At 43.8% G+C, this 15,893-nt stretch overlaps 4 protein-coding genes and 1 long non-coding RNA gene across 7 annotated transcripts in view; 2 read left to right on the plus strand and 3 right to left on the minus strand.

The window, feature by feature from the left end:
* LOC143007669 (OX-2 membrane glycoprotein) overlaps window positions 1-15,893 on the minus strand; it is a 28,638-nt gene that overhangs the window by 847 nt on the left and 11,898 nt on the right. The window lies entirely within an intron of this gene.
* Window positions 494-5,110, minus strand: cfap91 (cilia and flagella associated protein 91). Its single transcript, XM_076159117.1, has 17 exons — window positions 5,024-5,110; window positions 4,866-4,927; window positions 4,399-4,556; window positions 4,204-4,284; window positions 4,047-4,103; window positions 3,784-3,962; window positions 3,497-3,674; window positions 2,965-3,122; window positions 2,696-2,878; window positions 2,474-2,607; window positions 2,286-2,399; window positions 2,135-2,206; window positions 1,903-2,049; window positions 1,575-1,796; window positions 1,317-1,465; window positions 1,108-1,199; window positions 494-1,012 (listed from the first exon to the last, which is right to left on the minus strand). Exons 1-17 carry the CDS (start codon window positions 5,073-5,075, stop codon window positions 825-827), a joined length of 2,226 nt encoding a protein of 741 aa, XP_076015232.1. The 5' UTR covers window positions 5,076-5,110; the 3' UTR covers window positions 494-824.
* LOC143007685 (uncharacterized) lies at window positions 7,523-8,084 on the plus strand. The gene is made up of 3 exons (XR_012964504.1): window positions 7,523-7,619; window positions 7,824-7,919; window positions 8,041-8,084. It is a non-coding gene; the product is annotated as an uncharacterized LOC143007685 (long non-coding RNA).
* Window positions 10,098-13,627, plus strand: LOC143007683 (cell surface glycoprotein CD200 receptor 1-A). 3 transcript variants are annotated; one of them, XM_076159119.1, is made up of 7 exons: window positions 10,098-10,463; window positions 11,362-11,424; window positions 11,767-12,072; window positions 12,156-12,434; window positions 12,574-12,691; window positions 12,788-12,830; window positions 12,962-13,627. In XM_076159119.1, exons 1-7 carry the CDS (start codon window positions 10,397-10,399, stop codon window positions 13,049-13,051), a joined length of 966 nt encoding a protein of 321 aa, XP_076015234.1. In that variant the 5' UTR covers window positions 10,098-10,396; the 3' UTR covers window positions 13,052-13,627. The 3 variants fall into 3 exon arrangements, with proteins under 3 accessions (XP_076015234.1, XP_076015233.1, XP_076015236.1); XM_076159118.1 differs by having other exon boundaries at window positions 10,100-10,463; window positions 12,571-12,691; XM_076159121.1 differs by lacking the exon at window positions 11,362-11,424 and having other exon boundaries at window positions 10,100-10,463; window positions 12,571-12,691.
* Window positions 14,076-15,761, minus strand: LOC143007684 (uncharacterized). Its single transcript, XM_076159122.1, has 4 exons — window positions 15,609-15,761; window positions 15,356-15,375; window positions 15,237-15,274; window positions 14,076-15,125 (listed from the first exon to the last, which is right to left on the minus strand). The coding sequence occupies exons 1-4, from the start codon at window positions 15,629-15,631 to the stop codon at window positions 14,931-14,933; spliced, it is 276 nt and encodes a 91-aa protein (XP_076015237.1). The 5' UTR covers window positions 15,632-15,761; the 3' UTR covers window positions 14,076-14,930.

Below are 15,893 nucleotides of genomic sequence, written 5' to 3' on the forward strand. Positions count from 1 at the left end.
CTTTGGTCCACTGTTACATCTGCACACTTGTTGGAGAAAGAAAATGCTAACCTGGTTTAAAAAATAAAAATGAAAATACTACAAAAAACATCCTGTATAACAGTACTACTACTTGAATGCCTCTGTTTGTGACTGAACATTTTATTTCATTTGATTTTTGTTATTGTTTTTGTTCTGTGAAGGTATGCTAAATGTGCGCCTCTGTAAATATTCCCTCTGCGTGCTCTGAGGAATAGTTCCCTGGTACTGTAATTTGCATTAAATAAAGAGTAGGATAGCCTGGAAATGATCAAACTCTGTTCTGTCTGTGTTTACTCTCCTCCAGCTGCTTCCTAAAGCCGCCCAGCCTGGGATTGTGCTCGTGTGCTCGTGTGACCACAGGGGGGCAGTGTTTCTCCTATTTGAAACAGCTCTGGCGTTTTAAATTCCAACTGTGACAAAGGTCAAATGTGAAATATTCATCATAGATTATTGATGATTGATTTTTTTTTTTTTTTTTTACAATCTTAATGCTCAACACTCTTATTTTTGTTTCAGTGTAAATCTTTAGTGGATATTATCATATGGTGACACATTTTCAATCAAGTCAGTTTTTAATTGCACAATAATTGAATGGATGTTAGATCCACCACCCTGAGCTCTAATGTTCCTTTATTCATTACAGGTAAGAGCATGTGGATTAACAGTCGAACATAAACATGATTGATTTTCAAGTCAGTGAGAAATTCGCTTTTAAATAACGATCATCATTAGAAGTGACAGGACTGAAAACAAACTCAAACATGGAGCTGCAGTGGAAGCCATGGATGAGCTTTGGAGCATCTTCAGTCGTCTCTTAGCTCGCGGCCCGTTGAGTCTCGGCTCTCGGGTTCTGTCACCTCGCCAAGGACTTGGCTGGAAGCTCTGCCAGGGGGCGGCGTGGCATTGAGTCCAGAGGGGTGGTCAGGTCGCTCCTCTGACCCCTGAATGATCCGCCGAGCCGCCTGCATGTGTTTACGCTGCTTCTGGTGCACTGAGGGAGGGAGGACGGATCGGGAGGTTAGACCCTGGAACTGTTCATTCAGTCTTTCATTTGAACACTAAAACACTTGAAAATGTCCAACAAACCACTTTGCCTGACTCTGTCCCTCTGCGTCTCCGGGATGAGGAAACCATACACCAACTCTGACACAATCTCCTCCGACTGAAGATTGTTCCTGCTACGCACACACACACACAGACACAGACACACAGACACAAATAAATGCATTTTCATTAATCATGTCTTTTCATTCCTTAGGTCACCAGCAGGGGTGCAGGACTCCCTGATGCATTACCTCTCCTCCACAGCGTAGGTGAGGTCATTGACTTCCTGTGCCATCCTGTGGATCTCCTCTCTAGCCTGCTGGTCGGCTCTCTGCTCCACCGTTTCAAGGATGATGTCCTCCAGAAAACAATCCACTGTGTCCTGATGCACTTGTATCACCTGCAAGGTTTGAGGGACACACACACACATCGACACACATTGACACACATTCAGTCAACATTGCGTATATACACACTTCCTTGATTGTGTGTTTACTTTAAGCACGCACTTGTTTGAAGATCTCATCTGCTTCTTTGCGTCTGCGCTCCTCCACCTGTCTCCTCCCGCTCTCAGCAGCGTTCCGGAGGCGGAACTCCCTCTCAGCCAGCAGCACGAAGGCGTGGATCCTCCTCTCCTCCTGCAGGTGAACCATCTCCTTGTTTAAGGTGTCAAACAGGTGCTGAAGCTGGGAGCCGACCACCCCGGCCTGAAACGACTCCTCCTGAGAAGTCTGAGAGTGGAAAGAGAGAGAGAGAGAGAGATGATGATACCGCTTACAGTTCATATAGTTTGTGTGTGAATGTGTGTTTGTGTGTGCGTGATGTGTGGTCCTTCACCCTGTGTGTGTGCAGGTCCCGCTGCTTCTTCAGGTTCTCTGTGTGCTCCTTCTCTGCTCTCTTTAGCTCCTCCTCGTCCCTCTGCAGGGCGTGGACGCTCCTCATTTCCTGGATCAGGTCCAGATGTCTCTCCTTGCCCTTAAACATCTGTCACACACAAACACACACACACAGGGGTGAGCAGAGGCATTACAGCTGGGCAGCACACACACAGCAGACCCCACACACTGACCTGGTATTGTGTGCTTCTCCCTCTCAGTACTCTCTGCAGGTGGATGACAGCCAGCTCTCTTTCTTCAGCCCCCTGAGCAACGACACAAAGAAACTCAGATATGTTATCTCCAGTACATCTGCAGTAAAGGAGCCCAGTTAGCCCAGCTGACCTCTGCTGGCTCCTCCACCTTTGGTGTGGCAGGACGAGGAGCCGGTTTTTCAACCTTGGCAAGACAACGCAAAGGCGTCTTCTTCGTCCCTTTGTCCTTCCTCTCCATCAGAGCCTATGGAGCCACATGGGTTAGGTTGAACTCAGAGCAAATCCTTATGAAGTGAATCTTTCTTCTGCCTGCTTTACCTGGAATTTCTGCAACATCTCTATCTCTTTTCTCTCAGAGGGAATGATGAGTCCCTTGCTGAGTTTGGGTGTGAGTGTTTTCACACGTGGCTTGAGGTCTGAGGTGGAGAGTCCCGCCTCCAGCTCCAGCAAGCCTGCAGGTGGTAAGAGGACAGATTGGATCACAACACCAAAGAGACTTTCCTGTATTTCTGCAGGTCACAAGCAGGTTTAGACTCAGACCTTCATAAGTGTCCAGGTATCGGTTTTTCCCCACGTCTGTCTGTGTTTTCCATTTGGAGGAGGCACCCTTGGAGGTCAGGGGGGCGTAGGTCCGGGAACAGTAACGCGTGTAGTCCAGGACAACGTCGCCTCGCTCCAGCTTCCCCTCCACCTTTCTCCTCTTTGCTAGAATTTGTCTCAGCGCTGGAGACAAAGAGAAGAGAGGGAGACACATAAGTCTCATGTTTCTGCTCAGGAGGCCATGCTGGGGTGAGGGGTTGATGTCTTACAGGTGATGTAGTCCTTGTGGATCTTCTGCAGCTTGGCCTCCTTGCTTTGCTGTTTCTTAGCGTGGACTTGGTTCAGTCTCTCACTGGTCACCTCCTTCTGGGCTCCTTCTCTCTGCCTCAGCAGGTCCCTCAACACAGCCAGACGGGCCTCTTGCAACCTGGACACCAACCGCAGTGACAGAAAGACAGAAAGAGCAGAGAGGTTAGTGTGGTCTCAGATGAGGATTACTGCAATTTCTCCTGTCAGGTTCCCTCCTTGATGACACATTCGTCCTGCGTGTAAGGTGTGTGGCACGATGTCGTTCTGGTTACTTGGAAACTGCCACCACAAGGGAGGACTGTGGTTTTCCTGTGTGAACTCAATTTGCGGAAGTTTCACTGAACAAGACATATTCCTCCCCCAAAGTGAAGCTTTATCCAACAGAGGCAGTCAGGCTTGAAAGGAAGTGTACGTTATTCCTAGATGTATCTGGGCTCAGAGCCTCTGAAGCAGGCTGGCTTAAGACGCAGGAGCGGCAGAGACGCCACTCACTTTTGGATTTGCTCGTCTCTGAAAGCCCAATCGTTGATTTCCATCTCCTCCATCATACGCTTCCTCTTCTCCAGCTGGCTCAGGTCATCCAGAGGAGGAAGAGTGGCCTCCCATGCCCTCTTGGCACGTGCATGCTCTATCATCTCCACTTCTGCCAGGCCTGCGGGCAGACCGTGACCTGAGGGACATTTGGAATGGGTTAAATGTCAGGGAGAGAGAGAAGCATTGGTAGGATTAAGGCTTTAACCAGAGTGGTGATGTGTTATAGTCTAATGCCAGTGATGTACCGCTAGTCAGAGACGCCAGTGTCAGGAGCTCTGAGACAGTGGGCCCAGATTTCACCACGTAGCCTGGACTGTAGGGGTCCGTCTGAGCCTCACTCTCTCTGTAGTCTGTCTGGACCCCCACAGTGACATGGGTGGGCTGTTTGTCAGCATTTTTTCCATGAAGAGATGAAAAGTTGTCCCTGAGGAGAGAAAGAGGACTGGAGGTTCCTTTCGAACAACGCATATGTTAAAAAAAATCAATGAACATGAGAGAGGTGTCTTACTTTGGCAGAGCAAAGATCACACTGTGGGGGATTTGTTGGGCGAAAGGGATCAGAGGGCTGAGAGATGGATTGAAGAGCAAATTAGAGACATCAGGGTCAAATATTAGAGTAGAAACACAGGCGGGTATCTGGGGAGATCATAGTGGGTAACTGCTACCGTTTAAAGTATTTCCAGCGATCAGCTCCAGTCACACAGGTTTCCTCCATTTCAGACCTGAACTGAACCCCTGGAAGAACTCTGCAGTCGACAGTCACAAAGATCACAACCACAACCCGGTGCCAAGTGACATTTGATTATGCTTGGAATGAGTAACAACCTCAATGAGTGTAAAGGTCTGTGTGCTTATGTTACCCAGCCAGTTGCTGCAGTGCCTCCTTGCGCCGCTCCATTCGGCCGCGCCAACGCCGATCAATAAAGGCCGGTACAGAGTCTGTGGCGTTCAGCCGAAGCGTGAAGCGTGGGTGGTGGGGAAGGCTGCTGAACATAGACCCGAAGTCTGGAACTTTCCTCTGATGTAATGCACAGAGAGATAGAATGTGTGGGTTTAATGAGTGGGTTTCACGTTCAATCCATTTCTGCTTTCATAAATAATAGGAAACTCTTGACTGTTCAATATTGACTTAACTTTAATTAAATCCTGCACTTTTAAATGATTAATTTATGGAATAAGATAAAGTATCATGTGACACAGCAGCAATAACCTCCGGCTGCTTTCAGTTCATTCACTTATTGTTTTACTCGCGCCTCATCACTGACGTCAGACACCAAACAAACAGGTAAACAAGTAGCTTTGGTGTGTACATGAACGTCTCACTTACGACTCTGGCGTGGTGTTCGGACCTGGCATGGTCTATTTCCGATGACACCGTGTACACAGGATCTGCAACGACGCCGAACACGTCAGTTAATAGCCACCGACATGTTTTTGTTAACTTAATTATCGCCAATTGTCTAATTGTCGCCACAGTTTACTCACCGTATAAGTGGTCATAGGCTCGGTGCGGCCTGGAGACATGGACCGGCTTCATATTGCCGCGGAGTAATTTAAAAGTATCTACTTTTGTGTGGTAGTTCGCAACGGTGCTAACAGCTAACAGCTAACCACCGTTACCTCCGACTGTCGGTTTACTGCGTTACCATGGAGACGATCAACCAACACGATCAGGCACACTCACGCGCTTTCCAATTAAAAACATCAATTGATAGATAGATTATTCGTTTTTATTTTATTATTATGACAATGAAATTAATGCAATTTAAATAAATACAAATACAATGTGTTTTGTAAATTTGTGTATCAGTGGGAAACTCAAGTGACTGATCAGGGGTCAGGTTTATAGGTAAAATAGCATTTATGTATTTATAATGTTCTCATTTATTTATTTATTTTTCCCCAGTTATATGCACAAAATATGACTTCATAACTCGAGGGGCTGGATTTCTGTTCTACATCAATTATGAAGGCCGTATATTCTGGATGATTTTATGAGGAGGAGTGATGAAATCCCCTCAGATTTTCCATCACATATTCAATTCAGGCCAGATGAGATTGAGCACAGAGGTGTTATTTGTCATATCTGATGCCTGCCTGAGTCACAGGGGCACAGAAAACCACAAGGCGCCAAATCTGATCTGCAATCAGAATAACTGCCACTAATGACATCTGCCCCCACACTAACACTCCTTATGCTCAGCAAGATGTTCCTCATGTATCTGCAGATATGAGACCATGAACAACACCATGCCCCAGATACACTTACTCAGCATGTACGTTAGGCCCAAATCAAGATACGCTGTACAGTAGGAATCCAAGCAGTCACACAGGGGTCGGAGTAATACCATATACAGACTTAATGATTATGTTCCATTGATAGCACAGGCATGAAAGCTTGTCACCGTTATAAAATGCTCATTCTGCTTTGAGATAAGATGATCATGTGACCGGCAAGGAATGAAGCTGGCCAAAGATGAGTTAGATGAGGTTACGTTATGAGGTCCACTTTGTTCTGAATGTATAGTTAAGTAAAATATAACCAATGCTGTAACTTCATAGGCTGTAAAGTTTGTTAGAAGACATCATTATTGTATGTTTTGATATTGCTGTCACTCTGTGAGTTTGGATAACGTTACGACCCTGGTTTCTAGGTTTTGAAGGATCAACATCTACATTAAGTCATCACATAATTCAGGCTATCCTTATCCATCTAAACAACAAAGTATCAAGTCTGAAGCAAAAGAGATAGATGATCAGGGGAGCAGGTTGGAAAGCAATGCATGAACGGATTGAGGGAGAGGATAGGAGGATGGGAGAGTTGAGGGAACGCCAGCACGCTGAGTCGATAGGTGAACGCGAAGGAGGAAGGAAGCAGCGTTTTGAAGGCTCAATCATGCACCAAAGACTTGCACGGCACCCATAAGTACTGCACCCTGGAGCACCACCACCAGCAGCACAGCGAGTCACCAAGAAGAGGCAACGACGCACTTTGGCACAGAAGATTTGGTTGAAAACATACATACTCTTAGCAAGTTTACAAAGAAACTTAACAGCAACTGATGAGGAAGATGATTTGGGTTTATGGAACGATTCTATTTTTGTTGGCTGCGGTGTGGAGCATCTCAGGTTTGAGCCTTTACACATTTTCAACCCTCTATCTCGTCAGTCGCATTAGACTCTAGATAAATGCTCATTAGATGTAAACCTGATTGGTGGAGGAGGTTTTCCGACAAGGTGGACCAACATGTCCAACGTGTTCAACTGGGGTTAGACCTGATGACTGCAAAGGCTCGTGATTTATTTGACTGTCATGATGTTGGTGCTCCATTTGTTCCTTTTAGAGGGAAGAGTCACTGCTAATCAATCCAAAGTTATTTTGAGCATGGCTTTGTAGCGTGACAATCTGCTGGGCAAGAGGGGCCATTGAATGGTTTGGTTGATTGACGTCTATGTGAATAAGTGATGATTATAACTTCTTTGTTTTAATCTATTTTAGTAACTACATCTAACACATCTATTCTCTTACTCTACTTACTCAGTTACCAGAAAGGAAACTTTCAACCAGGGCAGCAATGTTAGCCTGACCTGCAGCAGTGGGACATTGAGTGAGATGATCTACCTTATCTGGTTCATCCAGATAAGGCAGATCCACGGAGGCGACGCCGTCGAATTTCGCGTGTCCGTCTCAGGTAGGACTATTGTCTCTCTCAGGGGATAAAGGTACCATGAACAGGTTTCAGCATGATTTCAATGAGTCTCTTGTTCCCTCCAGTTCAGCCCAGTCTGTCAGCCTGGTTGGAGCGGCAGGGCGGCAATAGAGTGGCCGTGTGCAAAGCCCAGAGAGGGAGACCTGCTGCCTCTGTGGTCTGGAGGAACCTGAGAAACTCTTCATTTGCACCTGAAGTAAATACCCAACTCGGCTCAGATGGATCCTACACAGTGGAAAGCCGCCTGGAACTCACAAATGACTCGGATGCAGAAAACCTGACCTGTGCTGTGAGCCACGTTTACTGGAAAGAGGAACAGATTCTGGAACCAAACACCACAGAAGGTATGAGCCCCCTGGACAACCTGACAGGTGAGTCTGATTGAGCCGGATGATTATTGACACAACAGTACCAAGAATTGGATCTGCAGCTGAATAATATTTATGTGCTCTCTCTCTCTCTCTCTCTCTCTCTCTCTCTCTCTCTCTCTCTCTCTCTCTCTCTCTCTCACTCTCTCACTCTCTCACTCTCTCACTCTCACACACACACACACACACACACACATATCTCTGCAGATTGTCATCGTTTTTGGTTTCGCCTAATACTTTCGGTCAACATCATCTCTTTGTTGGAATTCTATATTGTGCACATAGGTTCCATGCCAAGTTCAGGTAAAATACATTTCAGGTAAAATACATTTCATTTGATGGAGAAAGAACCTATCCTAAATACAACTTGTGAGCTTATTGTGGTGGAGTAACTGAGCTGGTTTCTGTGTCCTCTGTACATCAGGTCTGTGTGTTGCTTCAACACCATGACCTGACTGCACACCTCCAATCTGAAAATGTTTCTGAATGTATCACAGCATTACCTAATCTTAACCTCAACATCAAAGACCCAAACATGATGCTTTAACCACAGAGAGGAAAGTTGCATAAGGTCCAGTCCTTCCCACACATCTGCTTACAATCAACAGCCCCATGGACGGGGAAATGATGAGGGAACGTCGTCTCTGTCTCTCGACCTCTGAGGGACGATGGACAAAGTCGCGGACCCAGTCACACATTTCAATCTGTAGCTGCATTGCATTGGTTTGTGGCAAAAGTATGTAAATAAGACGCCATGTTGGAGGGAACAGACTCTCTCTCTCTCTCTTGTTTCTTGCTTCTTGTTTCTTGGCTCCTCTTCTTCCTCTTCCCTTTTCTCTTCTCTTTAACCATCATTCCCTGGTTTGGTCGACTTTTTGACGTGTGTATCATCTTACAATCGCTCGGCTGTTGTAACTGTAATGTGAACTATGGATAAATGACTTTCATCTGTATTTGCAGAGCTAAACTAAATAAAAGTGTCATTCTTATTCATTTATGGAGTCAGATCAAACATTCAAGGGGAACAAGTTGCAGTTATGAAATCCCTCTGCAGTGGAATTTTGCAGCAATATCTGTTGTTTCGCTTTCTCCCCCGAAAACAGCAGCTCATCTGCATTTTCTATTTCATTCATAGCTGAATTCTGAAACAAATCATGGAGATATCAGGCGTGAGTTTTGTTGCTGAATTAGCTTTGACTTGCATGTGTGTGGAACCAATGAAAGTTCATGATGTGATGAAGACAATGATGTCAAAGTAGCTGCAATGTCAAACTGTTATGTATATTATATTGATTTCGACATTGACGGGAAGCCACTTGTTATCAGCAGGAAACAGCTAACACACACACGCAGACACACACGCACACGCACACAGAGCGAGCGAGAGAGAGAGAGAGGATTAAATGTTAACCATGTACTAAGCACTGAGTCAGACCCATACGATTCTTCGATCATTAACATTTAATCTTACACTGTTTAATCTGTTTTTGTCACTTTTTTCAGGAGACCATGACTATCCACAAAATATTACTTCACAACTTGAGGTTTTTTTTGCAATTCTACTTCCTCAGAGCTGACGGTGCAGGCTCACACTCAGCTGATCTCCTGCCACATGTGGTGAATAAACAGAGTCTAATATTAGATCACAGAAAAGGAGAAGATAAAAACTAATTTGCTTTGTAGCCCTATCTGCGACCCGTCTTGTCATTGGCTTCGATTACCGCAGGTGCTTCCTCCCCTTGCTAGTTTCAGTGCCATTTGTGAAATCTTACGGGCCTCTTGTGGAAAACTTGACAAAGAGGAGTTTTTACAACCAGAGGATTTTTTGTACTTTTCCAAAAATGCTGTATTTGCATAGTTCTGTGTGTCTCTGGCCTCAGATTTTCCGTGACATACCCACACGTCTAATGAGATGCTTCTGCAGGGAAGAAAACCGTCTTGCAGTTGATTTCTGTTATTTCTCATATCTGATGCAATTAATGTGAACATCCCTGTTGCTGGGCCTACGTGTGTGTGAGCCACAGACTCCGCACTGCAAACCACAAGAGCTTTGGCACCTGCCGAAGCTGGAGGGGGTTTCTGTTTATCTCCTCCAAATCCGCCAGTGGAACACTCACCAATGACTTCTGGCCCCAAACTGACACTTGGTTAACAACTTGAGCTCACAGTGATGTGTGACCGTTTGGCAGCGAGATGTTCTTCATGTATTTGCAGATGTGAGACCACAAACAACACCTCGCTCAGCATGTTCATGTTGTCCAAGTCAAGATGAGCTGCAATGTAGACATCCAGACAGTCACATCGGGGTTAAAGTTGATGAATAAGGTGATATCATGTACAGACATCTGTGTATATGTTGATAGCACAGACGTGAAGCAGATACCTGGTATGAAATGCTGCTCATTCTGCTTTGAGATGAGACAATCATGTGACCGACAAGAGAGGAAGCTGGTGTGTGAGTTATCAGACGTCTTCCTGTGTGGGAGAAGAAGAGGCAGACGTTACAGTGGAAAGCGTTTTGGAGAGCTGAGAAATGAAAGAAGGACAAGGGAGGGAGGGATCTGTTAGTCAGACGTTCTCTTTTAGAGCTTTGACGTGAGGGCTTCAGGGATTCTCTGTCTTTTGGCAGCGCGGGCAAGAGAACCTGCTCAGAACATAGAGCCAAGAACGAGATGGAATCAAAGGCAAAGCCACACAACTGACTGCTGACATTCAGCACTGAAGGTTTGGTTGAAAACTTTTCTCAGCCAGTTCACAAAGGAACCCGGCGGCAACTGCAGATGAGGGAGACGATGTGGATTTATGGGATAATTCTTCTTTTCGTGGCAGCAGTATGGAGCGACTTAGGTTTGAGTTACTTATTACTGATCTGTTTCATATGTCAGTTTGTGCTGTCAGACTTGTTCTTCGCTCACACATGTAAAGAGTCTGTCTGCCATGGTGATTTGGTAAAAAATTGGTTGAGCATCTAAACTTGTGCAGTGATGAATGATTCATGTACTTCAGTTTACAACATCAGATTGACGAGAAGGTGAGAGGCACCAGCAGCACACCTCTGCTGTGTGTGTGGTTATTTTAGGTCAGGATGGTGAAATGACTGATTTGTCTCCAGCGTGGGGTCCTCTGAGAGCTGGAGGGGGCGCTTGTGTTGTGTTGTGTTTACGCCTGCCGAACGTAAACAAGCTTTTGTTCCCCCAGACACAAAAGGAAACATCAGCCGATAGGGGTCTTCCATTGCATGAAGTGATTGTGAAAATGTCATACTGAGAGAACTTCATGTGCTTGTATAGTGAGAAAAAACAAATCTAAAGGAAATATAGATCAGTGACAAATTAAAGGAAACTGTCAAATGCAAAGTCCAATGCTTTCTATGATTTTCTTGCAAATTTTTGCTGGCGTTTTTTGGTTCAATTTGCTCCCTTTGAGGGGAAAGTCACTCCAAATCAATACTAAGTTATTCTGGACTATCACCTTATTAGTATTCTATGTTGTAGGAGACTTGGATTTGTTTTTACATTTACACGCAAAGATCCAGATGAAGTTTTCTATGGCAAAAATGGATTATATTCTGTTCTTCTGCTGCATTGTTTGGTTGTTTGTTTGTATCTGTTATAATGATGAATGCCTCATACATACTTAACATTGTCTGCTTACTCAACTTTTATTGTCATACTGCTAAAACTGATTTTGTAATACCTTGATACTTTACTCACCATCTGCTAACATTCACTTCAATCTCTCTCAGGAATTAATCCAATCACCTCTGTGACCTCTAACACTACTACTGCATCATCAATAGAAGTCTATGGTAACATTATTTGTCTCATCTATCATTCTAACCAGTGTATTTGTTATTTACTTATATGTTTTTCTTTTTTGTCTCGGCGGGAGAATCCTTTTTTAAGCTTCCTACGTTAAAAAAAGAAATGAGTCGGTTAGTTCAAGCATTTTCAAGAAATGTGTACACTCGCGGTGCCATCAGGTTTTGAATGAGCGAGCACATTTATTTTACTGTCTATTTATGAACTAGATTTAATTTAATTTAATTTAATTTAATTTAATTTAATTTAATTTAATTTAATTTAATTTAATTTAATTTAATTTTACTTGTTCTCCATCTAACACATCTGTTCTCTGACTTTTTGCTCAGTTACCAGAAATGAAACTTTCAACCTGGGCAGCCATGTTAACCTGACGTGCAGCAATGGGACATGGCACGAGATGAACTACATTATCTGGAAAATCGCCTTGAAAAACAGAAGGTGTCGGCTCAATTCTGACGCAGGGGGCCCAGTTCAGAATTCCTGCAACGATGGCAAGTCTCTTCAAAACACATCCAGCGCTCAGTCATACCTGCACATCCCCAACATCTCCACTGATGATGAAGGGGTCTACAAGTGTGAAGCTTCTCACAAAGGCGGAGGCGACGCCATCGAATTTCGCGTGTCTGTCTCAGGTAGGACTATTGTCTCTCTCAGGGGATAAAGTTACCATGAACAGGTTTCAGCATGATTTCAATGAGTCTCTTGTTCCCTCCAGTTCAGCCCAGTCTGTCAGCCTGGTTGGAGCGGCAGGGCGGCAAGAGAGTGGCCGTGTGCAAAGCCCAGAGAGGGAGACCTGCTGCCTCTGTGGTCTGGAGGAACCTGAGAAACTCTTCATTTGCACCTGAAGTAAAAACCCAACTCGGCTCAGATGGATCCTACACAGTGGAAAGCCGCATGGAACTCACAAATGACTCGGATGCAGAAAACCTGACCTGTGCTGTGAGCCACGTTTACTGGAAAGAGGAACAGATTCTGGACCTAACCACCACAGAAGGTATGAGCCTCTCATTGATCTGATGATTATTGACACAACAGTACCAAGAGTTTAGTTCTTATTTATGTATTATTTCAAAATATGTCATATTGATTTCTGATTGTCAGATACTGACGAGCTATCTCTCACATCTCAGCAGATCATCACGGTCCCTCGTCTCCTGGAAAGATAACTTTGGTAGTCATCGTCTTTTTGGTCCTTTTTGCAGTTTTTGTGGGATTTATATATTTTGCACAGAAGTGGCTGATCAGGTTTAGGTAAGAACACTAACATCACTAACTAGTCACAAATACAACTCCTGAGCTTTTTGTTGTGGAGTAACTGAGCTGGTTTCTGTGTTCTCTGTACATCAGGCATGCATGGCGCTCCCAATCCTCACCATCCAAAACTCCACCCGTAAGTAGTTCCTCTATCACACACACACACACACACACACACACACACATACACACACAGTGGCTTATTGAGTTGCTGGTTAGATTACCACAATTTTGTACATAACTTTCTCTTCTCTGTCACTCTCTCAGCCAGAGGATGTGGAGGAAGTGGAGCCGTATGCCAGCTACATGCAACGTGTGAACTCTATCTACAACACACCTGCAGACGTGTTCACATGAAAACCCTGCACACACATGTTCACACATGCGTTCACACATTCAGACGTAAAACGAATCTGAAAGCTGATGAAACCAAGAAGGTCAGATTTTACAGTGGAGGAGGTGATAGATGCCATGATAAGGAAGCATCTCAGGCTCATTGACTCATGGAACAGGGGATCTACTAGACATCACCCACACATGCAGTCCAGTCCTCTTTACACACCTCCATGCCACATGTGTGATTTATAATGTAAACCAAATCTGTGCCTTCTTCAGCCGGATGCATCAGGCTTTTTTAAAACTTTTGATTTTGATGTTTGAGTTTTATGTTTTCTTTTTTCTTCTGAATCAGAGAAGAAAGAAGAAGACACGATATGTACAGTATTCATATTATGTTTGAATGAATAGTTTACATAGCGTATTCAAATATATAAGCATTTATATCTGATCTCCGTAAATCTAATTTAATCTGATTAAAAACACTAGTTATACTCAGTGATGGATAAAGTACCTAGAAGTAGTACTTGAGTGAAAGATGTGAATTGTAAGTATTTAATATATTTTTTAACATAAAACAGATTTATTCTTGCAACATTTTCTTGTAACAACTTCTTTTCTAAACTTAATTAACTTAACTAAACTAATGTACAAATTCTCCCATAACAAACTTCCTTTGTTACTTCACACCACTGGTAATAATACACACGAACAGTTCAAAAGTAAAGGTTTCATCAGGTTTAGGTATGACACAGCCAAAATAAGTGAGTGATACTTTGTTGAACAGCTTTGTTGAGCTGAGTGTCACGTCGTTCTTGTAAGGAAATATTGATTTTCTTATTTATTAACTTTTCCATTCCAGTAACATCATTACTCACATCATTGCTCTCATTATGACTGTACAGTGGGCTCATGTGGAGAGAAATGGACCTTTTCTGCCATCTACTGGTAGAGATAAGAAGAACATGGTTGTTGTTGGTGTGGTAATATGACCAATTAAAGTATAATGTAGCATAAGATTGAATTTTAACCTTTTGGCTACCGATTCTTAATAATGAGACACTATATGCAATAGTACTGTTGAATCATGACTTGTTGAGAGAAATGGATCAAAGAAACACCGTTGTGTGTCATCTTTCATAAATAAATACCACTGATAGGAAAGTTGGAAATCTGTATATATTTAATTCATAAAAACAATCAAGAAAACCACAAATGTCTCATCCTTTCGCCCTGGGCCCGTGTTGAGGTCGTCTACCTGCCTGTGCGCTTCCATTCAAACTGAAACCTGCCTGTAGTTCCATATAAGCTAATAGAAAAGATACTAAATTACAAAAGTATGCAGTGAGTACTGCTGTCTGTGCACAAACATGGTGGGCCTGATATGTTGTCTTAGTGGAAAGTGGAGATGCTCCCACTCACCACCGCGATGTTAAAGCCATTGTGCTCATTAAATGTTCACTATCTGATTCTAACGTGTCACATATTCCATCAGTGGCGAGCAAACGTTTGCATGCAAACAAATTTTGCATTCTAATACACTGTGGTTCATCAGTACCCTGCTTTTGCAATATCCATCTGTACAAAGTCTGTCTCCAAATGTGCTGTTTGATCTGAGAGATGTCCAGAAAGAAGGAAGCCGCTTACATTCTTTCTTTTTAAAAGACGTCTGAAAAATCACTGAAATGTATGAGGAAGGAAACGCCACAGTTGCTTTGAGGTGTTTTACTGTGTTACCACAGAGGTAAAAGGAAACTTCTCAAAGCAGTCGGCAGATCATATACCAACAGCTTTTGTCACAGTTCCTTCACTTTAGATCAAGATATCATTCACACAGGAACCTTGCACACGCACTTGCAAGATGTTAGACCCAAACCCAACTCTACTCGTCCTGTTGCTGTTATCCCATCAGCACATAATCATCTGCACAATCCTCTTTAGAGTGAGATGGGGACTCGGATTGTGGATGAAGCCCAAGTTCACACGTTGGTTTAACTAGGGAGTATTCACAGTCGTCTTCACTGGGAGCTCTGGTAGCGACCGATGCTTTGGTGTTGCTGTGGTCGATGGAAGCGTACGTTACGTCTTCTGTGGGCTAATGTGAGGTGGAAAAAGTGAGTTGGTAGAGATACAGAGATACACACACACACACACACACACACACACACACAGCTGTGACTGATGATTACAGCGAGGGCAGGCCTACCTTCTTTGCTGTGTTTGTGTTGCTGTGCTGCTGTCGCCCTGGAAAGGAAACAAGTTTGAATCTATATAATAGATTATAACACTCGATTCATAATTGTGATGAAACAGTTAAAGTGTTACCTCTCACTATATCCATTCCCCTGATAATAAAACAAAGCACAATCTTATGATTAGTATATGAGTGTGTAAGCAGTTGTTTGTCTTGCAGTGTTGACAGGAAGCACTTGAGCCCCACTGTGTTTGTGACTCACAGCTTTATTGGGGGGTTATGTTGGGGTTTAGTTTTTGTCCTTATGTACCCCGAAAAATTATAAAATTATAAAAAGTGCAGTATATAAATGTCCGTGTGTGTCTGCATTGATGTAAAGCTTACCCTGAAATGCAGTTTCCCATCATGCGTAGTCAGGCTGTTTGAAGTGTGTATCTACAGTGTACGAGAGACGGTGCTGTCTCTGAGCCTGAGACCGACTGAGCTGACTGAGAGAGAGAGAGAGAGAGAAGGAAAGAGGGAGGAAGAGAGAGTGTACAATCGCCTGTTTGTGTGCTAATTGTATTTCCTGTACACTGTGGTTTCTGTCAGCCTGCTAGAGGTAGTGCGCGCGCACACACACACACACACACACACACACACACACACACACACACACACATTATTTCT

Source organism: Genypterus blacodes, unplaced genomic scaffold (assembly GCF_046128005.1).
Source record: "Genypterus blacodes isolate CSIRO-AG114 ecotype Tasmania unplaced genomic scaffold, CSIRO-AGI_Gbla_v1 ptg000093l_1, whole genome shotgun sequence".
Taxonomy (NCBI): Eukaryota; Metazoa; Chordata; class Actinopteri; order Ophidiiformes; family Ophidiidae; genus Genypterus; species Genypterus blacodes.

What these genes read in the sequence shown, in the direction of transcription:
- cfap91 (XM_076159117.1), bottom strand. Translation starts at nt 5,075, where the DNA reads ATGAAGCCGGTCCATGTCTCCAGGCCGCACCGAGCCTATGACCACTTA. An exon ending in AGAGACGAGCAAATCCAAAA is followed by an intron (nt 3,123 to 3,496) that starts GTGAGTGGCGTC and finishes GTTGGTGTCCAG; the next exon opens with GTTGCAAGAGGCCCGTCTGG. An exon ending in ACCTACGCTGTGGAGGAGAG is followed by an intron (nt 1,200 to 1,316) that starts GTAATGCATCAG and finishes GTGTGTGCGTAG; the next exon opens with CAGGAACAATCTTCAGTCGG.
- LOC143007683 (XM_076159118.1), top strand. Translation starts at nt 10,397, where the DNA reads ATGAGGGAGACGATGTGGATTTATGGGATAATTCTTCTTTTCGTGGCA. An exon ending in ATCATCAATAGAAGTCTATG is followed by an intron (nt 11,425 to 11,766) that starts GTAACATTATTT and finishes CTTTTTGCTCAG; the next exon opens with TTACCAGAAATGAAACTTTC. An exon ending in AAGTGGCTGATCAGGTTTAG is followed by an intron (nt 12,692 to 12,787) that starts GTAAGAACACTA and finishes TCTGTACATCAG; the next exon opens with GCATGCATGGCGCTCCCAAT.
- LOC143007684 (XM_076159122.1), bottom strand. Translation starts at nt 15,631, where the DNA reads ATGATGGGAAACTGCATTTCAGG. An exon ending in ATGGGAAACTGCATTTCAGG is followed by an intron (nt 15,376 to 15,608) that starts GTAAGCTTTACA and finishes TTTTATTATCAG; the next exon opens with GGGAATGGATATAGTGAGAG. An exon ending in ACACAAACACAGCAAAGAAG is followed by an intron (nt 15,126 to 15,236) that starts GTAGGCCTGCCC and finishes ACCTCACATTAG; the next exon opens with CCCACAGAAGACGTAACGTA.